This window comes from Notamacropus eugenii, chromosome 2 (genome assembly GCF_028372415.1).
Source record: "Notamacropus eugenii isolate mMacEug1 chromosome 2, mMacEug1.pri_v2, whole genome shotgun sequence".
Lineage (NCBI taxonomy): Eukaryota > Metazoa > Chordata > Mammalia > Diprotodontia > Macropodidae > Notamacropus > Notamacropus eugenii.
Window position 1 is genome coordinate 15511379 of NC_092873.1, and position 26858 is coordinate 15538236.

At 46.4% G+C, this 26858-nt stretch overlaps 2 protein-coding genes and 1 long non-coding RNA gene across 13 annotated transcripts in view; 2 read left to right on the top strand and 1 right to left on the bottom strand.

The window, feature by feature from the left end:
* Positions 1-26858, top strand: part of LOC140522101 (inner centromere protein-like) — a 576743-nt gene that overhangs the window by 314920 nt on the left and 234965 nt on the right. The gene's annotated exons all lie outside the window — the stretch shown is intronic.
* On the bottom strand, positions 599-2203 carry LOC140524438 (uncharacterized). 2 transcript variants are annotated; one of them, XR_011973724.1, is made up of 3 exons: positions 2094-2203; positions 1911-2015; positions 599-1440 (listed from the first exon to the last, which is right to left on the bottom strand). It is a non-coding gene; the product is annotated as an uncharacterized lncRNA (long non-coding RNA). The 2 variants fall into 2 exon arrangements; XR_011973723.1 differs by having other exon boundaries at positions 1902-2015.
* On the top strand, positions 2273-26831 carry ASRGL1 (asparaginase and isoaspartyl peptidase 1). Of its 7 annotated transcripts, none has more exons than XM_072638876.1 (9): positions 2273-2570; positions 7412-7532; positions 9126-9320; positions 19580-19648; positions 19779-19921; positions 20435-20592; positions 23356-23474; positions 25057-25167; positions 26358-26831. In XM_072638876.1, exons 2-9 carry the CDS (start codon positions 7448-7450, stop codon positions 26588-26590), a joined length of 1113 nt encoding a protein of 370 aa, XP_072494977.1. In that variant the 5' UTR covers positions 2273-2570; positions 7412-7447; the 3' UTR covers positions 26591-26831. The 7 variants fall into 7 exon arrangements, with proteins under 7 accessions (XP_072494977.1, XP_072494981.1, XP_072494978.1 ...); XM_072638877.1 differs by lacking the exon at positions 2273-2570 and adding an exon at positions 3187-3280; XM_072638878.1 differs by lacking the exon at positions 2273-2570 and adding an exon at positions 4795-4862.

Below are 26858 nucleotides of genomic sequence, written 5' to 3' on the forward strand. Positions count from 1 at the left end.
AAGAAAGGATCACAGAAGGCAAAATGGATTAATTTTTATTATGCAAAACTAAAAAAGGTTTGCACTAACTAATGTGGTTAAAATTACAAGGAAAGCAGGAAATGGGGGGAGGAGGTCATAGGGTTACAGCAAATTTCTCTGCTAAAGGCCTCATTTCCCAAGCATATAGGGAACTGAGACACATTTGTAAAAAATAAGAGCCATTCTCCAATTAATAAGTGGTCAAAGGATAAACAGACAATTTTCACAAGAAGAAATCAAAGCTATTAATAGCCACATGAAAAAGTGCTCTAAATTATTAAGAGAAATACAAATTAAAATAACTCTTGAGTTGTCACCTCACACCCATCAGATTGGCTAACATGAGAGAAAAGGGAAGTGACAAATACTGGAGGGGATGTGTAAAAATTGGGACATTAGTGCATTGTTGGTGAAGCTGTAAATTCCAGTCTGGAGAACAATTTGGAACTATGCCCAAAGGGCTATAAAACTATGTATGCCTTTGAACCAGCAATACCACTACTAAGTCAGTATCCCAAAGAGATAAAAAAAAAGAGAGAAAGAACCTAAATATACAAAAATATTTATAGTAGCTCTTTTATTGGTGGCAATGAATTGGAAACTGAAAGGATGACCATCTATTGGGGCATGACTGCACACGGTGTGGCATATGATTGTGATGGAATACTATTGTGTTGTAAGAAATTATGAAAGAGGGCAGGTAGGTGGTACAGTGGATAGAGTATTGGCCCTAGAGGCAGGAGGACAGAGTTCAAATTCCTCCTCAGACATTTATTAGCTGTGTGCCCGGTAAACCTAACTGTAACCACAGATTGCCAGAAGGAAGGGAAGGAAGGGAAGGAAGGAAGGAAGGAAGGAAGGAAGGAATGTTGAATGGGACAGTTTCAGAAACACCTGGGAAGACTTACATTAAGTTATGCAAAAGAAACAGTCAGAACAACATTGTATACAGTAACAACAATGTTGTAACAGTGAAAAACGTGGCTATTTTGATCAAGACTATAAAACAATTCCAAAAAACCCATACTGAAAAACGTTATCCATGTCCAGAGAGAGAACGGATGAATCCTAGGTGTAGACTGAAGGACAGTTTTTTGCTTTATTTTTCTTGCTTCCCCCCGCCCCTCGCAAATGGTGAATATGGAAATGTTTTGCATGACTTCATACATATAATGGCTATCTAATGGCTCGCCTCCAAATTTAAATGTGGAGTATCCACCCCAAATATTCACACGGACTCCCGTGCCCCATCTGTGGTCCAGCACTCCGGGCTCGTCTTGGTCTGACCAGCCACAGCGGGACGCACTGAAGCTTGGCTTCGTCATAGGGATGTCGTTCTGGTCCTCTTCCAGGACGAAGGACAGCCACCGCGCCACCACGCTATACCACGGCCAGCCCCCTCGGTGGGTGAGGGAGAGGCTGCAGAAAGGCAGAGAATGTGGAACTCATTGTTTAAAAGGGCAGGATCCTTGGTCACTGGGGACACAGCCCCATCAAGCCAAGGACGAGGTCCGAAGCCGAGCTGCAGAGCGTTGGGAAGGGAGGGGAGGGGAGGCACCTGCTGCAGCTTGCTAACGGAGTTGGAGCACAAGAGGCAGGAGAGATGTGGGGGCACAGTGAGGGGCCTGGGGAGAGCAGAGGGGAGACGCGGGCATGTGGGTAGGCAGGAGGACAACTGCCCTGGTAGGGAAGTGCTACCGTTACTGCCCCTATTTTACAGATGGGGAAACTGAGGCAGGTGTCATTTGGGGGTTTTAAGTAACAGCTAGTAATTGGAACTCCCTGGGCCTCAGTTTCCCCAGGTACACCACGGGAGTCTGGATGCTCCTAGTCTTGGCGGAGCTCCCTAACCTGCCCTGCCTGGCCAAGGGAAATTTTACCGTAATTACCACAACTGCCACCCCCATGAGTGCGGGAAGGGAGACTTTACGGTAATCCTCTCCCTCTGCTGCGCCCTCCCCGGGAAGAAGACCGTAATCACTCCTCTCCGGCTTCTGTGGAGGTTTACCGTAATTACCACTGGAGCACCTAAACGCACGCCCTCCCCTAGCCCAGCGGACCGACGCCTTTACCCTAATGAATCCACTGGGGCTCCCAACCCCCGACCCCGAAGGACAGCAGGCTGAGATAAGGCAGGACAGGCCGACGCCCACCCCTGGGCGCCAGGCGATGCCGTGGTCGCTCTCCCCAGGGCTTGCGGAAGGCTTTACGGTCATGACACCCTCAAGCTTCTATTGTGTCCCGGCATTCGAGGCTGTACGGTAACGACTGCGAGGGGGCGCCCACGCGCTTCTACCGTAATGACTGCGCGGAGGAGCCCAGCAGCGTCTACCGTAAAGCTCCGCGGGGGCGCCAGAGCCCTTTCCTCGGTGCAGGCGGCTGACACGGCCCAGCTAACTGCCCTCTAGCCGCCCCGTAATGACTCCGCTGGGGCGCCTCCCCCTACCGTAATGATCCCCGTGGGCGCCAGCTCGATTGTGCGCAGGCGCAATAACGGTTTTCACCCTGCCGCCTCCTCGGGCGGCAGCATTCCTGGGGGGACACTTGAGGTGAGAGGTCACGGATCGGACTCCTGGGGCCGTTGGGATCGGCCCTCCTCCGGGGGAATCTGGGCGGAGGGCCTGGGTCTGGGGGGCTCGAGGGGGGAGGTGCCGCCCCCAGCCCCAGAATGGGGGGAGGAGCGGGGCGCAAACCCCAACCCCCCCCTCAAGGAAGGGACCCCTGTGGTGTCGTTGGTCATTGACAAGTTAGTTATTGTCGAGTCACAAAGTTCTCCCTCCCCCTCCCCGTCACCTGCTTCCCTCTGTCCCCCCTCCCATCTCAGTCCCCTCCCTCCCCCTCCCATCTCAGTCCCCCTCCCCCTCCTCCCATCTCAGTCCCCTCCCTCCCCCTCCCATCTCAGCCCCCCTCTCCCTCCCATCTCAGTCCCCCTCCCCCTCCTCCCATCTCAGTCCCCCTCCCCCTCCTCCCATCTCAGTCCCCTCCCTCCCCCTCCCATCTCAGTCCCCTCCCTGCCCCTCCCATCTCAGCCCCCCTCCCCCTCCCATCTCAGCCTCCCCTCCCCCTCCCATCTCAGCCCCCCTCCCCCTCCCACCTCACCCCCTCTCCCCCTCCCATCTTATCCCTCTCCCTCCCCCTCCCATCTCACCCCCTCTCCCTCCCCCTCCATCTCAGCCCCCCCACCTGCGTCCCAGCACCCCGCCTGCAGGATTTCCCCCTCCTGTCTCCATCCCCTCGGAGTGCTCCGCTGCTGCCAGAAGTAGGTGATCCCCCTCCCACCCAATGTTGCTCTGTAGTTACTGTTAATATGTTCTGGTTTTTTTGTATCGCCAGAGCATACAATGCCTGGTATATCATAAGGACTTCATAGATGCTTATATGCCAGCCGATGGGGACTGATATTGGAATAGGAATCCTGGAGAATTTGGACCCTACTTTTGTCTTTCCTTGTATCCTTAGGACTTACCACAGCCCCAAGCACACAGCAGGCACTTAATAGATGCTCATTCACTTTTTTGACCCGTCCCTCTGGCAGGTCTCTCCTGGTGAAACCTGCTAAGGCCCCTTCTCAGAACCGAGTTTTCCCGGTCATCAAATACAACCCAGGAAATCAGTGATATTGAGGGACAGCTATCAGCATGTGATAGACACCCCAGTTAAGGATGCCCCTCGTATCTGCACTGCCCTGTATCCCTAGCTCCTGGCACTGTGTCTGGCATGTGGTAGGCGCTTAATGTTTACTAACTGACTGACTGATTAGGAACAGGGATTCTTTGGCCAGAACCTGGATTGACTCAAGCCAACCTTTAAGATCTCTTTTTCTTCTTTTTTGGGGGGGAGAGGTGTGGATTCCCTGTGTAGAAACTCCCTCCACTGAAGTTGATCAGTCATTTCAGTTCAACAAATAGAATGGCTGAAAGACAAAAAATGTGTGCCAGGCATGGGGTGGGGGCAAGCCCACCTGTGGCAGAGTTCATGGCATTGCAGGGTGAGAAAGATAAAGTTTCCCTTCCCCAACCCCATGCCCCTCATGGCAGCGTGGATTATCTCCAGGTTATCAGGCTAGATCTCGTTTAGACTCAGTTGTCTTCGTGGAGTCTTCTCCATTAGAAGGGGAGCTCCCTGGGGCTAGGACCTATCTTTACCTTTCTTTGGCTCCTCAGTGCTAAGCACAACGTCCTGCACACAGAGCTTAATAAATGTTTATTGACTGAACACAAATATATACAAAATACATCCCAAGTAGATAGTCATATTGGATGTTTTCTTTGAGAGTGAGTGAGGTGAGTGTCAGGGGACAGAGATTTTGAAAATGAAAATTTTAAAAATACAATTTAGGCAAAGTAGATACAAGAGGGAAAAGGGGGTACCAGCCTCTTTGGGGCTCAGAAAAGGCTTCCTGCAGAAAATGGGGCTTGAGCTGAGTCTCAAAGGGATGCATTCCCCACATGGGTGACAGCCAGGGCAAAGGCCCAAAGGTGGGAGATGGTGCTATGGGAGGGGAATTGGAAGAATTCCAGTTTGGCAGGAAATTACTGGGCAGAAAGGGAGCTACAGAGTAAGCCGGGGCCAGGATGAGAAGGGCTCAGCCCTAATTCTAGAGCTAGGATCTGAGGGAGGAGGATTGCAGCCCTGCACTTTAGGGGAATTGCTTTAGCAGTATCCACAGGCTGACCACGAGGAGATTTTGTAATAATGCAGATGACCTCGGATGGCGGCTCTGGGAGGGGCAGCCAGGGGCCAGAGGAGTGATGTTTCTGAGGCACAGATCACAAGCTGTGGGGTGAGTGAGAGACAGGAGGCAAAGCTGACAGGAAGCCCTGAGGCTGCAAGACCAGAAGGTTGGGAAGCTCAAAGGGCACTAGGCTCTGGTGGGAAATGAGCCCAGTTTTCAACATGTGGAGTTTGGGGAGGAAGTTACAGGGTGTACGATTTGAAAAATCCAGTGGGCAGTTAATGCAGCACAGATCTGTAGTTCTGGAAATCACCAGGACAGATTATCATTGGACCTATCCAGCCAAGGACATCACACAGAGAGAGCGTGTGGGCCCAGGACAGAGCCATGGGGGCACCTACATTGAAGAGCACAGTATGGATGATAAAAGGGAAAAGAGATTTGGGAGGAGGGAGAGAACCAGGAGAAAGTGGGATCACTAGAATCCAGAGAGGAGAGACCATAGAACAAGGAAGACAAGGCCAGAGAGGTGGCCAAGAGATTGTTGGTGCCTTTGGAGGGAGAAGTTTGGATTCACGGAGGATATTGGAAAGATGATAAGTGAGGGGAGAAGTGCAGGCCCTGAGGAGAGACAGCTTTTTCTAGGAGTTTGGCTGAGAAAAGGAGCAAAGAATGATGGCTTGTGGATGATTAGTCTTGTTTATTGATTATTATCATCAGGCCTCATCGGAGTGGTTTTTGTTCAGTAATATTACCATTGGTGGAGATTTGGACACGTTTGAGGGCACAATGGAAGGAGCCGGTAGAAGGAAGGAGATTGGAGATAGGAGGAAAGGGATGGACTCTGTAAATGGGAACCTATAGAGGGCCTTTTGAAGAGAGTCAGAGACTGGAATAAGGGAGAAGAGAATAGGGAGATGAAAAAGAAGCCCCTATTTTCCAAGGAATGGAGCTGTGAGGGGTTACTGAAGGAGAAAAGAAAGTTTGGAACAGCTGCAGGCATCCAGTAAGTGCTTAATAATGCTTGTTGATTGGAGAGTAGGAAAAGGAATAAATTGAGGAATGAAAGGATTGCCTTGTAGTGAGGGTGTGGTGGAAATTAGTACAGAGGTGTCAAACTCTCCAATGATGGGGTGCTGAACCAGACTAAAATATAATTAGGAAATGGTTACCAAAGATACAATAAAATATAGATAATGTGAATCTGTGGTTTTCTAAGTCAATCTGCAGCCCACAGTCATCCCTGGATTAGTAAACCCCTTCCCAGCTGAGGGGCCTCAGTTTCTGCATTTTTAAAATAAGAACCAGAGGACTGAAGGAGGGCAAATGTCCTCATTTTCCAAAACAGGAAGAGTGGTTTCCTCAGACTTTAGGCCACTGGACTTGGCTTCATTCCTGGTCAGACTCCAAAACATATTATTAAAGCAATGGTTAGTGAATATCTATCTAGAAAAGGAAAAGGTTTATCACAAAGAGGCATCGTAGCTTCACGAAATAAAGCAATACAAGACTGACCTCATTTCCAGTTTTTGAAAACATGAGTAGAGTGGTAACTGGACAAAGTTTTTCAGAACTGCCTGAGCACAGGTTGAGGAGATGTAAGCAACAGGAGATTTAAGAGGCTTGGAAATTGTTTGAATGCCCAGGGCTCCCGGAGAGCCAAGCTAGGCCCCATTTTGCCAATGGCTCGCACAGAAATAAAGGGTATTCTTGTTGAGCTGGCCTAAAGCCAGGAGGCATACTTAACCCAACGTGGAATAGAAGTCTTGGCAGGCGGGAGCACTGTCCTTAATTGAGGGTAACATTGAGTAGGAATAAATGTAAAGATTTAAACTTTAAAAAAAAAAATGTGCAAAACTGCAGAGACAGATTCCCTACTAGCCAACTCTTCAGTAGTTCACCCAAAGACAATTGTGGAGGGTTTCAAGGCCAGGATGGGCTAATAGTGTGATGGCAGCCAGAACCCCCCTCAATTTCAGACTGCAGTAAGAGACGTGCCATGTGCAGAGTTGGGAAGAGAGCAAGCCCAGTGGGCCGTTTCTGGGGACCTCCTTTCAGGAGTGGGGCCATCTTTTAGGAAGAACATGGCTGAGCTGGACAGTGTTGAGAGGAGGGAGCACCCAGGATGGTGAGGGGCTGCAGGATGAGGCCATGGGAGGGTTGACTAAAGGAGTCAAGGACGTTTATGCTGGAGAAAATACTTAGCAACAAGTGTTGGAGAGGCTGTCCCCCGAGCCAGGAGTAAGGGTAGAAGGTGCCCAGAGTCCAATTTAGATTCAATTAGAGATGATTCCTAATTGTTGGGTCAAGTCTGACTCTTTGTGACCCCAACTGGGGTTTTCTTGACAAAGATAGTAGAGCTTCCTTCTGAAGTTCATTTTACAGATGCGGAAACTGAGGCAAGTGTTAAGTGACTTAAATCATGGGTTAAGTGACTGACCCAGGGTCACATAGCTAGTAAGTGTCTGAGAATTCAGGTCTTCCTGACTCCAGGCCTAGGGCTCTGTGGGCACCCCTTAGCCTCCAGCTCCTAATAAATAAAGCTCTCACAAAGTGCAAGGCCACCCTAACAAGTATGTTTCTCCTCCCTAGAGATTTCCTGGCATATGGCACTTGATGGTGCATCTGGTGTGTTGTATGGGGGGAGGGAGGGGATTAGATGCCCTGACTTCCAAGGGCCCTTTGCATCCTGACCTTTTGTGCTTCTTTGTCCAGATGGAATCCAGGGCCCTGTAAACTACCATCTTCAAGATGAGTGACATACCGTGTTCCTCCCATTCGGGTCATTCTGACCATCGCTCCTACTCGTCTTCCAAGTCCTCTCAGTGCATCTCAGGTCAGTACCTGAAGCCTTTCCAGCTTGGTGGAAACTGCTAGGGTGGGTTTGACATTGGGGATCCCAGAAATGCCTCCACACCATGAGAGGGGCTTCATGGAGGGCACTGCCTGCAGACTCCACACACTCAGCATTTCCCACTGGGGGTCCTTCCTCCCCCTAGACAGATGGAAGCCTCTTCATGTTGTAGGAAATGGTCTGTGAGAGTTACTAGGGTAAAAAAAAACATTAACCTCCCCCCCAAAGCCAGCCTGGTGATGAGTGTCTCCACATTTAGCCAGCCTGATCTTTGCAAACCAATAGGGTACCTGTACCGGCACCCTTATGGAAAACTTCTCCAGCTGGAGGTATTGCGGAGCAATTGGGACTGTATCAGGAAAACCATGGAGTAGAGCAGAGAGGACTGGCTTCAGTCGGGAAGGCCTGGCTTCAAGCTGCACCTGCGAGGCAGGCCCCTTAAGCTCTCGGAGCTCTAGGCCAATGATGTGGAACTCAGATAGAAATGGGGGCCACTGAGCCATCCAGAAGGTTGCCTATGGGCACACCCACATTCATACCATCTCCATATCATTGCATTTTGATTTTGTGAAGTATTTCCCGGTTACACCTTAATCTGGTTTGGGCCAAATCCCGGCAGGGTGCTAGGCCATCCTGCTCTGATACTTCTGCTCTGGCCCCTTGGGGAGACCTCAGATTGTGGAGTAGGTTCCGCCAGGCTTGGTGGAAGGGGTTTCCTCACTCTCCTAATGAAACCTGAGGTCCAGTCACTGTCCTAATTAGGAGACAGGCCCGCCCTCACCTCCCTGCCCATCTACCCCCAGCAAGCTTGTGTCCTCACATTCAGCGTGACAAATGAATACAAGCTAAACTGAGAACAGCTTGCAGAAGAGGAATGAGAAGGAAGGTCAGGAGGGTGAGCCAGATTGCTTGCATCTAATTATTAATTATGTTGATTGAGTTGAATAGTGGCAACTAGTGGCTTGGTGGATGGAGCTCTGGGCCTGGAGTTAGGACGACCTGAGTTCAAATCCAGCCTCAGGTACTTTCTCACTTGTGACCTTGGGCAAATCACTTCACTCTGTTGGTCTCAGTTTCTTCATCTGTAAATTGAGCTGGAGAAGGAAATGGCAAACCACTCTAATATCTCTGCCAAGAAAACTCCAAACAGGGTCGTGAAGTTGAACACAACTGAATAACAACAAAATGGATAGAGAAAGAAGAGATACATAGATATACATAGATACTGCTATAGAGAGAGGCAGCTAAGTCCAAAGTCAGGGAGACCTGAGTTCAAATCCAGCTTCAGATATTTCCTATCTGTGTGACCCTGAGCAGGTCACTTCACCTCTGCCTGCCTCGGTTTCCTTGCCCATAAAATGGGAATCATGATATCCCTTCCTCTGGTGAGATTCAGATGAGATGATATTTGTAAAATGTGCTTAGCATAAGCCTGACACACAGTACGTACTCTCCAGATGCTTATATCTGTAACACTCTTATACAAATCTCTCATGGAGATCTCTCCTCCTCCTTGTCCCGTTGGACTGGCCATTGTCCTAAAAAGCTCTTGGTTTTTATGCTCTTGGTCCTCAGATTTTGTTCAACCTGTTATTGTGGTGCATGGTGGAGGAGCTGGCTCCATCTCTAAGGAACGTTCGGAAAGAGTACGACATGGTGTCACCAAGGCCGCTATGACGGGTTACAACATCCTAAAAGAAGGTGGGAGTGCCATTGATGCTGTGGAAGGGGCAGTGGCAATACTGGAGGATGACCCCGAATTCAATGCAGGTAAGTTTGTGGGGCAGAAGTGAATAAAACCATGAGAGGTATGTCCTGAGCACATGAGGTGCTTCTCCCCCCACAGAATGGGCCTTGCCTTTCACTCTCCCTTCCCCCTCCTCATATCCATCCATCTTGTCTGTTTTTTTCTTACATCTTCCCCCGGCCCAAGGACTGGCTCTCTAATGAGGGGCCTAGCCTCTCAGTCCTTTCTCTCTCCTCACCATTGTCTTCAATCCATCCTTCCAAGGCTCACTTCATATCGCCAGCCAGAATCCCCTTTCTCTTTTTTTTTTTTAAATTTATTTATTTAACTTTTAACATTCATTTTAACAAAATTTTGGGTTCCAAATTTTCTCCCCTTTTGTCCCCTCCCCCCACCCCAAAACACTGAGCATTCTAATTGCCCCTCTCACCAATCTGCTCTCTCTTCTATCATCCCTCTCTGCCCTTGTCTCCATCTTCTCTTTTGTCCTGTAGGGCCAGATAACTTTCTATACCCCTTTACCTATATTTCTTATTTCCTAGTGGCAAGAACAGTACTCGACAGTTGTTCCTAACACTTTGAGTTCCAACTTCTTTACCTCCCTCCCTCCCCACCGCTTCCCTTTGGAAGGCAAGCAATTCAATATAGGCCAAATCTGTGCAGTTTTGCAAATGACTTCCATAATAGTTGTGTTGTATAGGACTAACTATATTTCCCTCCATCCTATCCTGTCCCCCATTACTTCTATTCTCTCTTTTGATCCTGTCCCTCCCCATGAGTGTTGACCTCAAATTGCTCCGTCCTTCCCATGCCCTCCCTTCCATCATCCCCCCGACCCTGCTTATCCCCTTATCCCCCACTTTCCTGTATTGTAAGATAGGTTTTCATACCAAAATGAGTGTGCATTTTATTCCTTCCTTTACTGGAATGTGATGAGTGTAATCTTCATGTTTTTCTGTTTTTCTCTCACCTCCCCTCTTTATCCCTCCACTAATAAGTCTTTTGCTTGCCTCTTTTATGAGAGATAATTTGCCCCATTCCATTTCTCCCTTTCTCTTCCCAATATATTTCTCTCTCACTGCTTAATTTCATTTTTTTAAAATATGATCCCATCCTCTTCAATTCACTCTGTGCACTCTGTCTCTATGTGTGTGTGCGTGTGCGTGTGCATGTGTGTGTGTGTAATCCCACCCAGTACCCAAATACTGAATAGTTTCAAGAGTTACAAATATTGTCTTTTCATGTAGGAATGTAAACAGTTCAACTTTAGTAAGTCCCTTATGACTTCTCTTTGCTGTTCACCTTTTCATGCTTCTCTTCATTCTTGTGTTTGAAAGTCAAATTTTCTTTTCAGCTCTGGTCTTTTCATCAAGAGTGCTTGAAAGTCCTCTATTTCATTGAAAGACCAATTTTTCCCCTGAAGTATTATGCTCAGTTTTGCTGGGTAGGTGATTCTTGGTTTTAGTCCTAGTTCCTTTGACTTCTGGAATATCCTATTCCATGCCCTTTGATCCCTTAATGTAGAAGCTGCTAGATCTTGTGTTATCCTGATTGTATTTCCACAATACTTGAATTGTTTCTTTCCAGATGCTTGCAATATTTTCTCCTTGACCTGGGAACTCTGGAATTTAGCCACAATGTTCCTAGGAGTTTCTCTTTTTGGATCTCTTTCAGGCAGTGTTCTGTGGATTCCTTGAATATTTATTTTGCCCTCTGGTTCTAGAATCTCAGGGCAGTTTTCCTTGATAATTTCATGAAAAATGATGTCTAAGCTCTTTTTTTGATCATGGCTTTCAGGTAGTCCCATAATTTTTAAATTATCTCTCCTGAATCTATTTTCCAGGTCAGTTGATTTTCCAATGAGATATTTCACATTATCTTCCATTTTTTCATTCTTTTGGTTTTGTTTTGTGATTTCTTGGTTTCTCATAAAGTCATTAGCCTCCATCTGTTCCATTTTAATTTTGAAAGAACTATTTTCTTCAGTGAGCTTTTGAACCTCCTTTTCCATTTGGCTAATTCTGCTTTTGAAAGCCTTCTTCTCCTCATTGGCTTTTTGAACCTCTTTTGCCAATTGAGTTAGCCTATTTTTCAAGGTGTTATTTTCTTCAGCATTTTTTTGGGTCTCCTTTAGCAGGGTGCTGACCTGCTGTTCATGCTTCGCTTGCATGTCTCTCATTGCTCTTCCCAGCTTTTCCTCCACCTCTCTAACTTGATTTTCAAAATCCTTTTTGAGCTCTTCCATGGCCTGAGCCCATTGAGTGGGCTGGGATACAGAAGCCTTGACTTCTGTGTCTTTGCCTGATGGTAAGCATTGTTCTTCCTCATCAGAAAGGAAGGGAGGAAATGCCTGTTCACCAAGAAAGTAACCTTCTATAGTCTTATTTTTTTTCCCCTTTCTGGGCATTTTCTGAGCCAGTGACTTGACTTCTGAATATTCTCTTCACACCCACTTTGCCTCCAGATCCTCCCAGCCTGCGCTTAGGGTCTGAGATTCAAATGCTGCTTCCCAGCCTCAGGGCTTTGGGCGGGGGCGGGGCTGCTAGTCAGTGTGAGATTAAGTTAAGGTGCTCAGGTTGGGGCAGGGCCACCTCTCAGGCTCAGATCCCTCAGGGGGTTTATGCAGAGACCTTCAACAATGGATCCAGGCTCCTGCCTGCTTGAGGAGCCAGGGTCTGCTCCTGCCTCCACCACTGCCTCCCGAGGGGGACTGAGTTATGGGGGCACCCCGCTCCCCTCTCGACCTGCCAAAGAGACCCTCTCACCGACCCCCATCACCTGTGGGTGGAGGGACCCGCGTGGCTGCTGGAGATTCCATCCCTGAAGCCCACTCAGATCTGCTCCTCTCGGCGCTGGGCGGCCATGGCAGGGCTGGACTCAACTCCTCGCCTGCAGCGCGACAGACCTTTTGTGAGAGGTTTGCAGGCTCTCTGGAACAGAAATCTCCTCCGCTTCATTGTTCTGTGGCTTCTGCTGCTCCAGAATTTGCCGGGAGTTCTTTTTTACAGATATTCTATGGGTTGTGGGTTCAGAGCTATGTGTATGTGCGTCTTTCTACTCCACCATCTTGGCTCCACCCCCCAGAATCCCCTTTCTCACACATGGTTGTGGCCATTTCCCATAAGAATCCCATCTCCAATGTACTTGACAGGTGTTGACTGACCTTTCCTTAAAGACCTCAAGTGAGGGAGAGCCCCTTACCTCCTGAGGCACCTCATTCTACTTTGGATAGCGCTCATTCCTCAGCAGAATTTCCTGACATCAAGCCTACATTTGCTGCTCCTGCCTATTACTCTGATTTTCAACCCAAAACAAGTTCAGTCCCTTTTCCTCATGACACAGCCCTACTAGTCCTTGAAAATAGATCACATGGCATGTCCCCCAAACCCGAGCCTTCTCTTCCCTAATTCTTTTAAGCAGTCTACATGTAGTATGATCTTGAGGCCTTCCTTTGCAACCTTTTTCTGGATAGGCCTCAGGTTTATCAGTGTCCTTTCTTAAAAGTGGCACCCAGAAATGATAATATCCCTCCAAAGTGCTCCTGCCAGAGCACAGGATAATGGGACCATGACTCCCTAACTTTGGATGCTGGGAACCTCCTGCAGCCTCAAACTGCCTTCCTCTTTTTGGCTACTGGGTCACGTTGCTGACTCATGGAGTTCTTGCTCGGCTAAAAAGCCCAGATTTTTTACAATATAGGACCATCATGTCTTTCTAGTGTCGACTTGATATTATTCCCTTCCCTGTACTATGTACTTCAGCTAAACTAGACTATCTTTGCTGCCAGTGCCCAGGAGGGGTCCTCCTTTCCCATCTGCCTGTTGACTTCCTACCCATTCCGTAACTCCCAAACCCAACACTCCCCCACCCAGGTTGCCCCACCCCCAGTGGGCAGGTTCAGTCCCCCCTTGCTGAGGGTTACTATGCAGAGGTCCAACTCCTGACTGAATAAACAGTTGTCAGAGATTCTATACAGGGGGTCCCATTCCAATATGAATTGGACTCAGTGTTTCCCCATGGTTCTTTCCTGTTCTGAAATCCCATGACATAGAGTTCTCTAAAGAAACAATATATTTCTTAACCGCCCAGCTCATTGATACTGGCTATATATGTCTGTAGGCCAGCCAAACATAATAATGACTCATATGTGTGTGTCTTTAGGTTGACAGAGCATTTTCTTTTCATCACTCTATGAAGTAGGTACCATCCTGTGCACACAGATACATAGATCAACAACTTAGAAAAAAATGGTGCCTTCATGAGATCCCAGAGCATAACAGAAGGGGAACTGGCTCAAACATAGGTTCATATTTGTACACGAGAGCCAGAAAGGAAAAGGTGTTTAGGAGGGACCAGCTCCTGTTTTCCCAAATCCATCTGGGAAAGTAGACTTCCTTCCCCTCCCCCTCTGACTTCCGCTCCCTTAGGTGACTCCCCCAGGGAGGAGGTTAGAATCAAAGCAACTGGGAAGTACTCTCCGGGTCAGAGGTTCAGATGCAGTGGGGAAGTGGGTGGTTCAGAAAAGAAAGAAACAAATAATAAAATCTTCCAGGAAGGAAAATATGCATATATTATAAAAAACTTATCTCAAATCTATTTTTCTTTCAAATTAAGTCCATGACCTTGTTCCCAGAAAGCCACTCCTAAGACTTTAAGCATCTGAAACCAGTAAAAACAGATTTCTTTCTCAGTCTCTCCTTGAAAAATGACAATTCGCCTTCTCTCTTCATTAATTCAGCTTTGTAAAAGTTGCAGCCAGGGGTAAGCAGCTTGTGTAAGCGCTCTCTGAATGACATGAATCTGTGGACCAGAGGCTGTCAAACTACAGGCTAGGGGGGCCAAATCCTGCCCAATCTTGCCCACATGCTGCCTCTTTTGGCCAGTGGGTGAGCTAGCTTACAGCAGTGGCCTAACTGCAGCCCACGGTTGTGGTTTGCCATCCTCTGGTCTGTAGGGCTAGAATAGTGTTGTGTTGGTGTAAATCCACTAGGCAAATAAGCCTGTGTACATGAGCATAACCAAAATCCAGAGGTGTTCACAAACACAAACTTAGAGTCCAGTGACAGAGTATTTGGTTTGCTGTCTAGCTGGATAAGCCTGGGGAATAAGCCTGTACCAATCTGTGCCAGGCTGAAGGAAATATGTTCCTAACTCCGTGGTTTCTCCTTCCCCACAACAAAGTTGGCTCATTGTGTCATCCCAGCACATTCCCATGGAATGAAGGCATGCATCTGGACCACAGAGGCCCTGAGTTTGTTGGTGTTGACTTTCCCGCCTCCTAGTCCAACAGAGCACCCGAATACCTGCTTGAATGCTCCTCCTCCCCCAACCAGAGAAGTCATGCACAACCTTCCTCCCTGCTCGAGTCAAGGGTGTGCTGAGGCCAGCTCAAACCTGGAGCCAATTGTTTAGTTTTTGGAATGAGCATTTACACCTTGGAAATCAGCAAGCACTTGGATCAGGACTTGGTTTTTCATTATCTAGACTTAAGAAAATAACTAAGGCAGATTGAACTTAAAAGTGTGTGTGGACATGTACGTTTTTCTTTTGGAGGGCCACTTAAGAGAGTGGTTAAACATTTACCCACTTGTCACCCCAAGGTGGGGGCAGGTGGGTACACTGCTTAAGCTCTGCCCACTGGACAGCTTCCCAAGCTTTATCCCCTCTCCTGCCAAAGCCATCCTCACCATCCTGTGTAGGACCCACCCACCCCAGTCCTCACTGGGGCTGGTTTGCTTTTGGTAGCAACACTGCACTTGAGACTTCTTGCACAGGGCCTTGGAGTACACTTATGAAGAAGCACATCTGGTGTGGAGTCTGCTGACAGCCAAGGAGTGTTCCAGGCAGCATGCCTAGTAAAAATACAAGGAATCTTCCCACATGGAAGCCATTAGGCATCCAACTGATATGGATGACCCTGGTCCAGCTGGAGAATAGGAGACAGGTTGGGGGACAGATCTAGAATCCATCTGATGTAGTTGGGGTACTAGAGTATCAAAAGAGTCAGAAGGCCTTGGCTCTTCAGCTCTCTGCTTGTTCTCAATCTCTTCAGCTACAAAATGAAGACATTCAGGCTAGATGGTCTCTGAGCTGCTTTCTGGCTTAAATGTCTTACAGTATTCCACATTTTACTTGATTCTCTCCTCCCTTTGTAGTTTCTACCTCTGCTCACAGGGTTCTCAAAACATCCACCAAGCAAGCATTGTCTTCCCATCAAAGCAAGGCCCTCCAGCTCCCCAACACAGTCTAGGCCCTGTTTCCCCTGGATGAGATAGAAGAGAGGTGCCCTGAGCCTCTGGAGCAGAGAAATAGAGTCCCAGAAGTTCTTGTCCTTAATTTCTACTAAGAACCACTGTGCCCTTCCCCCACCAGGCCTTGCCCTCTCTGTTCCGTACATGGTCCTCCATAAAAAGCCTCATCGGGCCAAGTCCTTTTGGTCCTAGGACTAAGAAGTGTCCACTGCTGGGACCACCTCCCTTCTCTGCCCTTATCCATGAAGAGTCCTCACTCACATTGTTTCTTGTCTGGAGCTAAAGCCCAGTACCAGCCCTTGGGTCCTCAAGAGGCTTACAGGGCCCCACAGCCAAAGCTCCCCATACCTCCAGAGCAGAGAACAGCCCCTTAGTGCTGGAAGCACAGAGGAGGCCTGGCCCAGAGGGACCTGCTGTCTTATCTCCCCAAAGCATCAGGTAACACTTTTAACCCCATAACTCCCAGGTAGGTCCCACTGTAATTAATATCCTGAGACTCATAAAGCTCCGAATCCTAGCCAGAGTATCACCCAATAATCCATCTCTTCATGGATCCGTGGAAGGGCTAGTTAAACATTTTAGTTTTGTCCTTCCAGGACCTTGAGTCCTTACTTTTCGCTCTTCCTTGTTTACATTTCTCCAGATGCTTTTCCTTCCTGTTCTTACCACCTCATCTTCTCTTCTGGTTCACAGATAGCACCTGATTCCCTCATCCCACTCCCACTCTCCAGCAGAGAGCAAAGGCATTGGTCTGGCTGCTCTCTGAGGAGTTCTCCACTCTCCATTGGTCAAGCTCCTGTGTTTCCTCCAAGATTTAGCCAATGCGGTTTATTTATGGGCAAATATCACCCCTTCCCAGCTTTTCATGGCTTATCACCACCAGAGCTCAGCTCTCCCTTCTCTTCCCAGCTCATCCAGGCAAGCTCTGTCCATGAGACAGCCAAGTCCATTCAGAGAAGCAAGGATATGTGCAATGTGCTTTACTTGTAGCATCAGAATTGAGGCTTTGCTCAATAACTCATGGGAAAAAATGAAGGCACTGAACTATCTGCCAGGGAACATATATTGTACAGTGCACATGGAACTTATCTATGTCCTGGAACCCTTGGACAGGCAGTTGGGTGAAAACCACCGACCCCTTCTCAGAATAATGTACTTAAGTGCAAAAAATAAAATACATAGGATTACAGGGGAAGCCAACTCTATTTTAATAGTTACCAGAATTTTTTTTAAAAGTTTGCAGATGTTCAGATTAAGAACCCCCGAGGGAGAAAACAGGCAAGTGATTCTTTGTCTAAGCTACTCACTCTGCAACTGCCCTCACTGGGGCTGATGGGAAAGGCCTAGCCATCAGAGAGCCATAGGGCTGAGGCATTGATGAACCTTCTGCCCCTACACTATGAGCAGCTCTTCTATCATTGGAGAAGATGATGAAGAGGAAACAGTAAATGAAGCTCCCTCCAGAGGTCTGTTCTGAGATAGAATCCTGGTCATCTCATAGACATGGTCTGTACCAGAGAAACTCACCCAGAGTTCGTTATGCTGTCCCGATGACTAGGTTGTCATCAGCTAGTGACCACACATTGTCCAGGCTAATCATGACACTCAGAACATGATCCGGTGCTTGATGAAAACAAAGACTTAAGCCTAAGAAGGCAGAGTAAAAATAGCAGATGAAGCCATCTGTCATTGTCTGGCACCTCCTTTCAGAGGATGGGCAGACTTCAGAAGGGAACGGCCGGTTAGGTAGATGGTGTTGGAAAATGCTGTTTGTATTTGTCTACCATGGCTTGAGATACAAGGATTGCTTTTAGCAGACAATGGAGCACATCTGACACTTCATTATCTAACAAGACTGAATTGTTGGGAGGAGTAAACTGAAATTGTTAACACGTTTGAGCATCAAGTGAGTGGCGGTTTGCTGAACCCTACCGAAGGTGAAAGATCATTTATTGGTCATGATCAGAGTTAGCCTTCTCTAGAGTAAGTGTCCTTTCTCTTTTTTGTGTGCTGGACCCTGTGAGCAATCTGTGAAGTCTGTGGACCCCTGCTCAAGATAATGCTTTTAAATGTATGAAATAAAAAATAAAATGTATGAAATAAAAAAATAAAAATAAAAATAAATTTTTAAAAAGGAGACCAATTATACTGGACTATAGCTATTAAAATAGCTCTAGAAAACATCTGGAGTATTCCAGACTAGGAGGCAAATTTAAAAACAAGCAAAACAATCCAATTAGGTCTTTCGAGGGGTTATCTCCTGCTTCTTAGACTTTCTTTAGCCCTTAATCATGGGATTCGTCAGCAACTTGGAGATCGTCTAATCTTGTCTTTTCATTTACCATCAGGGAAACTGAGGCCAGAGACATTAAGTGACCCACCCAAGGTGAGACAGGTAATTTGAGGTAGAGTCAGGATTTGAACCCAGGCCCTCTCTCCCAATCCAGGGTTCTTTCATTTGTACCACCCTGCCTCCATGTCCACATTCACTTAGATACTGCCTTGTTTTGATCCTTATGTCTTCCCAACCAAAGTATTTGAAAGAAAAGGCCTCCTCATTTCTGTGCCCTCCCCAGCACCCAGCACAGTGCTGAGCACCCTGTTAGACCCTTAGAAAATACTTCTTGATTGGTTTGCCTTGGCCCTGCCTATTTTACAATCTTTGTCTATTTTCTAACTTCTCTACTGAGAGTTCCTTCCCATAGAAGGAAATAGCCACTGTTCCTGATATCCCATCTTGGCAGAACCCTTGCTTGTGGTTGAGTTGGGAAGATTGCTTTGTATTGAGACAGCCATGTCCTCATTATTTCTTCCTCCCACACTACCCCCCAGATTTCACTTTCTGACCTGTGAGAAATAATCATCTTACCAAGAGCTCCAGTGAATGCAGGAGAAAAAGATTTTTATTTCACATTCTTATTGACTGGTGACCTGGCCAACACCATTGTGTGGTAGAGGGTAACCTGACAGGGGCAGGCACACATTTTAAGACAAGCCTTTTATTTCTATCCCAATTGGCATTTCCCTCCCATTCCCCATTGCTGGGTATTTTAGGATTCATAGCCTCTCTGGAACCGCCTAAAGCCATGCTCTCCCATGGGTCTCCTCCTGTTTACATTTCAGCCCCCTTTTTCTCCTCATAAAATAATGATATAAATAATAAAATAGTTTACTAAAATATATGACTATAAATGCTTTCTAGATGTCTCCATCCCTCAAATTCTATGATTTCCGCAGCATGAGTCTTCTCCATTGCTAAGAGTTGACAAAAGTGTGAGTTAAAGATTCAACCCACAATGTCCATCAGAAAAGCCCCGTTCGCTGAGATCGTGTCCTAAATTAGTGGGTCCCATCCTTTATGGGGCTTCATCTGGCCTGGCAGTGTTTGACACAGGAAGAAGGCATTCTCTGAGACCAGAGAAGAGAAGTCTGCTTAGATATGCTGACCTAATAAGGACTCCTTAGGCTTCATATTTACATTTGTATGATTTCTGTGGAAACAAAATTCAGCCCACCCTCAGTCGCTGTATAGAAATCACCGCAGTGAGAACCATCCGTGGTTCACCCATTCTGGGCAGATTAACTTGCTTTTCATGAGACTCTAGCGCTAAAGAATGCACGACCTCCGACCTTAGATGACCCCTCCCACACTCTTTTGTCCAGAGGTGGTTTTGGCCCAGATAGAGCCCTTGAGCTGGAGTTGAGACCTGGGTTCAAATCCTGACTCTTCCCTTCATACCTGCGGTACGTTATACAGGTCAATTGACATTACTGACCTGAGTCTCCTTGTTTTTTGATGACTTTTTTAGCCTGCTTAAATTGAAAACAGTAGCAATATTTCTGCAGTATGTGCTGTGTAAGCCAGTACCTAATTTTGTCCTTTGTGAGATGTTACCATATAACTGAATTTTAATTGACAATCATTCTAAGCTAAGAACAAATTGAAATTAAATTTGGTTCTCAAAAAGCAAACAAATTTGAATCGTTTTGTTTTTTTTATCTCATTTCTGTCTCAAAATCCTTATCGCAAGCCTTCATTTATTATCTCAAGTTGTTAATGCTACCTGCCACCTCAGCTCACCTTTTATTCACTTCTCTAGGTGCGTATGAGCTTCATGAGAATCGGGACTGTGTGTGTAGAGTGGGAGGGAAGAGGGGTATCTCCAGTGGGCACTTTGTAAATGTAGAAGTCTTATACCTCCCCATCCCTTTATGTCATTGTTCTTGTAGGTAATGGATCTGTCTTGAATGAGGATGGTCAAATTGAAATGGATGCTAGTATCATGGATGGAAAAACTCTGTGCTCCGGAGCCGTATCTTCAGTTAGAGGCATCGAAAATCCCATCAAACTTGCCCGTCTGGTTATGGAGAAGGTGTGGCTAAATGAGGAGTATCTTTTTTTTCCAATAACTTAACAGTGACACCCCCAGACTCAAGAGCTGTAGTAGCCTGTGCTTCCTGGCATGGTTCTAGAAAATAGGTGAAAAGAAATAGGTAAAACAGTGTTATCTGAGAGTCCATCATTGGTCTGTGCTGGCCCATGGTAGTTCTGGTAACAAAGATATTTCTTACCTTCAGGTAAATTCCCTAAGGAAGAGAACTGATGTGGGACCTTAAGCTCTCACCCTTGACTACTCTCTTTCCTCCTCATTTAGGCACCAATTAGATCAACCAAGCTATTAACTGATGGCTATTCTTATGACAGCCATATATTGAGTGGTATCTATTCCCTCTTCTGTTTTGGAAAAACATTCTTTCTCAGCTCTTGCCAGAAAAAAGAAACCAGTGGAATTTGCCTTTTTGAACCTTTGTACTCAAATATAGCTGCCTCTGCACAGCAGGACAGTCCAGAAGGTCTAATACTGTTCCTTTCCTTTCTGAATCAGACAAATCACTCCTTCCTGACTGATCGAGGTGCAGCATCTTTTGCTAAAAGCTTGGGGATCCCAACAGTTCCTGCAGAAAAATTGGTAACAGACCGAAACGTCAAGCGTCTGAAAAAAGAGAAAATTGAAAAAACTAATTACTTGACCGATGTTGACAAGTAGGTATTTCCTGTGACTCTGAACTGTAAATCTGGAATGCTTATAAATATCCTAAAACTAAGTATTCAGTCTCCTTCCTTTATACACAGCAGACACCATCCCATCCCTCGATGTAAGAAAACCCCTATTCTTTTGCTAGAGAAAAGGCTAGCCTCGGTTAGAAAAAGCTTCTTGGGGAGAAGAGCAGAGACATTCAGATTAGGTCAACCAAGGTCAGGCACGGCCAGCCGTGAGTACATGTTCATGGGATGGGCCTGGGATGCTTTTCAGGTGCAGCAAAAAATCGTTTTCCCAAAGGATTTGTGTATCCTCTACAGACTCCCTTCTGGGCTCTTCATCCTCTTGACCTTTTTTAAAAGATAATACAAGAAACGTGTCATGTTGCTCCTGTCTGTGTTATCACAGAGTTTAAACTAACAAAGTTTTGAAGTTTTTCTCTCATGAGTTCCAAAGTTCCAGGGAATAATAGCCCACTTGTACTAAATATGACAAAACCAGAACAGTACTTTGAAATGTATTACAATAGATCTTGACTTCCATTCGAGATGCTAAAGTTCTAAGGACCACATAACCCCAGAGTGGGAAAGGACCTTGGCAGTCCTTGAGTTTTCCCTCCTACCTAGTGTTTCTTCATATGTTGTGGTCCTTTTGGAGAATGAAAGACAAACAAGGGAGTGAACCAGTGGGATACTTGGAGTGGGTGGGAGCACAATACTTTGTGGGGCAGCTTAGGAGAGCAGAGCTAGGTCTGGATCCCTCCCCTTTGTCCTGGGAAAGCTCTTCTTTCTTGTACACCCTCGTTTTCCCTTCTGAAATTGTACCCAATGCCTCGCCTTTAATGGGACAGCACATCTGGAACTCCTTGAAGCTTTCATACCTTCCCTGCCTGCTCATCCTTCTGTCCACACCCTGGGGGACCTCAAATCAAGCCCAGCACTCTGGATCTGCCAGCTTTTTCACAGTGGGCTTTAAAAAGCAGTCTCTTTTTTTCCCATTTCAGCCCATAATTTCAAAGATACATTTGGCTCGTGCTTTTGTCATTTAGTGTATTCACTATCTGGTCTTCTCAACTTTGTGCCTTCTCTGATAAGTGTGCCTTTTATATTTTCATCCAGATAGACAAAAATTGTGAAACAGACTGGGCACAGATAGTCTGCGTGAACATTTGAAAGCAGGCTATAACTATCTTGTGGCCCACCAATGAAGTGCCTCCTCTCAGGCTACAGCCTTTGGACACAAGTGTTCATTCCGCTGGGAACTCTCCTTACTGTCAGTTCACACTTTATCATTTTGTCCATGAAGGTAGGGTGAGAAACTTGTCCGGTACTTTTATGAAATTGAGCCATACTATGTTTTCAGAATTCCTCTGATATTCCATGCTGGTGATCACGTAGAACAAATTAGGTTATCTTGAGACTGTATTGTTTTCCTCATGTAGTGTTCTTATTAGCGTAAATGTATTTTCTATATCATGTGTGATCTGTTTGGCATTGTCTTGTTTTTAGTGATCCTGTTTCCATTACAGAAAAAAGTGAGGAAGGCTAAATGCTTCCAAGCCATTGATTTACTCACTCGCTCCAGAAGCTGCTGGGTACGAGTCTCCTGTTAGCCAGTTTGGCCAGAGCACTGAGTAAATGAAAAGCAGTGATGTGCAGTAAGACTCGAAAAGTCAGTCAGATCCCAATTTTAAAGGGTTAAAGTTACAGCTAATTGTCTTTTGTCCTAGAGGCCAGAGGGAAGCCTTAAGGAGGAAAGTGACAGCATGGTCAGACTAAGTCATAGGAATATCAGTCGACTCTGAGCAAAGCCATTCAGGGATTTCTCCAAAATTCTTCTCTTGGCAGATGTGCAGGCAGCCTAAGTTTGCTCTGTCCTCCTTCATACCACATGGTTCCTAGCATGCTTCCCCAGTGAGGTCTCTTTCTCCTTTTCTCCTGGCCCAAATGTTCCCCATCATGTTCGTACAAGTCATGTCTGTATCATACATACTCTGGGACCAGCATCCGCCAAATCCATTTGTCACCAGACGCCACTTTGTCTTCTTTCTTGATTATACCTGTTACCCTACTTCACATTCTGGTTTATGGGAGCCATTTTCCTCCCTTGAATTTTCATCTTAAAGCCTTCTTGATCAGGTCAGTATGAGTCATCCCAGCCTTTCAAGGAGAGCCTGTTAAGGGTCTGTTCTCCTTCAGAAAGCCAAACTCTGCCCTTTGCTGTCTCTGTACAGACTTTACACATTCTTTCATTTCCAAAGTCATTATTATCCCCTACTGATGGGAAAGAGAAGAACACACCAAGAGTGCCTCAGTTCCCTAAGTAAGGCTTCAAAATCAAGACATTCTGGTTCCTTCTTTTAATGGGTCACCTTGGAAGACCTTTTCTATCCCATTGCCTAAAAGAACAAAGATGAATGGACACTGGGGAGATGAAAAGAAGAAAGGAGGAGGCAAAGAGAGGTCCCCACAGTATAGCCGGCCCCAGGAGCCAGCCTTGGGTCTCATCCATTGGCTTTGGGTGGCCATCTCTTGACTCACAGCTTTACCTACTTGAGGAGCAGAGAAGAGGCTTAGGCAATCTCTTGAGTCACTGCTGCTCATTGTGGACCTATGACCTCTTCTGTCTGGCTTCTGGAGAATAAGCAGCTAGTCAGTCAGTTCCTTTGGGGCTCATTTCCTAGCCTGGGTACAACTGAGTTTCGTTGAAGTGGGCCTCTGATACAGCTTGCATTGTAAGCGTTAGCCTGGCTCTCTGTTTTTCAGGAACACTGGAACAGTAGGCGCTGTGGCCCTTGACAAAAACGGCAACCTTGCCTACGCAACATCAACCGGGGGGACCATTAATAAGATGGCTGGCCGTGTCGGAGACTCGCCCTGTGTCGGTAAGGTCATGTGAGGGAGACCCTCCCACACTCCCAGTCACTTGCTTTCTTCCCTTCAAAGTGCTAAATTCATCTGTGTCCATTTTCATTCTGGCCAAGAATTTCTCACCCCCTTGGTCTTAAAGGATCTGCTCCATGGAGAGAGATCAGAAGCTGAGAATGGAAATGTAGAGTAACCAGAAGTGGTCAGAGTAATTGACCTCTGAAAATAAGATGGAACTTTTTGGTTGAAGTAAGATTTCATGTTTAAGTTGTTTAAAGTTCACATAAGGTATATTGGACCTAATTCCAGGGGTGTGGTGGGGTGGGGTTTGGGTTCTGCCTTTAAAAAAAAAAGCCAACAAATTGTACTGACTTTTTTTTGGTAGCCATAAGAACCTAAGTAACAGATGCTCTTATCTACCTTCCATCTTTGGGAAGCTGGTCCATCTAGTAAAGGATTTGAATAACAAATGAGGGGTTTTGTCAACCTAAAAAAGAACACTTGATCCCCTTTGCCAGTGAGGGAGGGCAGGGAATGACTCTCCTCAGCCCCAGTCCTTCATTTATGATTCAGTTTTATTATAGAACCAAATCCCTTCTGACACTGACTCTTAATACAGCCTGCTCTTTCAGGAAAGAGCTCTGAAATGGCCAGGTGTGGGCTTTGACTGTTTGTGAAGAAGAGGGAGGTTTTCTCATTTTTTCCAAGGCAGTCACAGCCCAGAGCTCAAGATCTCCAGCCTAGCTTTAAATTACGGCCTGCAGCCTTTCATTTCTAGAAAAATTCTGACCACAAAGTGTCCATCAGGGCAGTTGTCAGCCTACAGGGCACCCCCAGGTCTGTCTGGCCTGTTCAGGACGTTAGTCTACTCTTGACGATCCATATAGGGAGAAAAATCCAGCTGTGAGTACACAGCAGGGCACTCATCAGAAAGCTCTTTCTTTAGCTGAGAAATTTCAGATATATGTATATAAACCAGCACATGTGTGCATGTACCTGCAGATACACATGTATCAATGTTTATATATATACATAGCTTATTCTTAGCTAAGTCTCCTGTTGGGATGGAGAAAAGAACCCAGACAGATGCAAATAATTTACTCATGGATGCTCCCAAGTTGTGGGAGTTAGCTGTTAGTGTTAGCTGGATGGTAACTTGAGACTTAACACCAGCCACAAAACCGTAAGAAATGCACCTTCCCCAGAAGCCCAACTAGACATGCATAGAGATACACACATACACAAATGCACATGCATACACCACCCTAACACCAGCCTCTAAACCACTGACTGAAAGCAATGGAGGTCTTTTTGAGATTAGTTGGATTTTGATGTTCTGTTCATTTTCCCAAAATCTCCCAGCAATAAAACCATAAAATGTCCAAACTGAAAGGGACTTTTGAGATCATCTAGTTCAATCCTCTCATTTTATTGATGATGAAACCAAGGTCCAGAGGAGAACGTTCCAGAGCCAGGTGAGTGCAGCGTGCCAATCCAGCTCCCTTTTTCCTTGGCCCAGGTCTTTGTAGCTCAGAGCACTGTGCCTTTGGGCATCTCATTGGCCCCGCTGTAAGAGCATTGGTCTTCTTGTTTGCACAGGTTCTGGGGGCTATGCTGATAATGAGATCGGAGCTGTTTCTACCACTGGGCATGGAGAAAGCATAATAAAGGTGAATCTCGCCAGACTGGCTATCTTCCACATGGAGCAAGGTACTCAAAGGCCAAAATGTGATTTATTTGCAATCTTTATATTCTGATTATAGGTCAACAGAACAAATTCAGTACATGTGTTCAGTGGACTGAGTCAGAGGAGATGAAATCCATTAGGATAAATGTACAATCTTGCACTTGGGCACCAAGAATCAACTTCATAAGGGCAAAAACTTGAGACTTTAGTGGAATACTGGCTCCAGCTGAGGCAAGAGAGAAACCCCCCCAAGCTTCTGCCTTTCTCAGACCCTCCTCTTAGAGGAATGGGTTCAGTTTAGGCCCTGCATTCTAAGGACAGTGACAAACTGGAGAGACTTGTCAAGAGCCTTGAGTCTATGACATTGGAGGAAGCAGGCAGAGTAAGCCTGGAACTCTCTTCAAGGGATTAAAGGCTGTGATGTGGAAGAAAGACTGAGGCTAAGAGCTTGGGCTGCACCCAAGGGAAACGGACTCCTCAGAGGCTCAGTGGGCCTCAATAGAGGCTGCTGAGACCCCTTCTACCCTTCAGATTCTAGGATTGGGTAACTGTCCCTTCTCTAAAGTACAGGCAGTCCTTAGAGTGCAGAGCCTGGGATTGACCAATCGATTGTGTCTCTGTCCATCTGTGAGCCAAGCACAAGCCCACCCCAGCTTAGCCAGAGGCTAATCTCCAGACATTTTCCACATCAGCTTCTGGTGAATCTCTCCTGAGCTGTGGAAGGCCTGTGGTCTGCAGCAGGAGACAGGAGTGTTCCACATTGTTGGAAATCACTCACCTCTGAAGTCCCACCATCTTGCTGATTGTAGACCATCTTGTAAGGTTCTGGTGGGGCCTATCTGCAGCATCTCTTGTCTGAAGATTCTTGTGGCTCTTCTGACTGGCGCTTATACTCCCACCTCCCACCTAGAAGGATCTGGAAAGAGAAAGCTTTTTAAACTAGCATTTCGTTCCCTTTCCCAGAGAACATAGAGACCTAGAAAAGAGGAATAATTTGAGGGAGGATTTCAGGGGGCTGTGCTGGGCTTTATTGTATCAGGGTGGCTTGGCCCTCAAGGGAAGGATTTAGTGCGCCCCAGTTTTACCAGTTCAATTAAAATCATTTTTAGAAGAAAGATAATCATCTCGGGAGGTTATTTGTTCCACAAAAGGACTTTTTAATCTCCTAGAAGGCATTAATTTCATATTTCTTTGCCAATCCTCTTGTTTTTAGGAAAGAATCCACAAGAGGCCGCTGATGCTGCCTTGTGCTACATGAAGACGAGGGTCAAAGGGCTAGGCGGCATCATTGTGATCGATAGAGCAGGAGAGTGGGCCGCAAGGTGGACCTCAGTCTCCATGCCCTGGGCGTCAGCAAAGGAGGACAAGCTTCAGTTTGGGGTCGTCCCTGGGATGGTGCACATAACTGACATCGGCAAAAACAAAAACCTTAACCTGTGTATCTGACCTCCAGGTCCGGGTTCAGAGGAGACAATGAATAAAGTGGGCTGGTCTCCAGCCTAGGCAACGGCAGCATTCAGGAGAATTTTACCTTACTCTCTTAGGTCTACATTTGGAGAGATCATGCACCCTGTCACACTTGATTTGTTTCCTTGATCAAAACATATTCTCAGAATTTCTATTTTGGCCCCTATGAAATAAAGGTCAAAACAAGACTTGCCTCAGGACCTCCGAGGACCCAGTTTTAGCTATTCTCTTGACTGATTATTTTGGT

What these genes read in the sequence shown, in the direction of transcription:
- ASRGL1 (XM_072638876.1), top strand. Translation starts at nt 7,448, where the DNA reads ATGAGTGACATACCGTGTTCCTCCCATTCGGGTCATTCTGACCATCGC. An exon ending in GTCCTCTCAGTGCATCTCAG is followed by an intron (nt 7,533 to 9,125) that starts GTCAGTACCTGA and finishes CTTGGTCCTCAG; the next exon opens with ATTTTGTTCAACCTGTTATT. An exon ending in CGGAGACTCGCCCTGTGTCG is followed by an intron (nt 23,475 to 25,056) that starts GTAAGGTCATGT and finishes TTGTTTGCACAG; the next exon opens with GTTCTGGGGGCTATGCTGAT.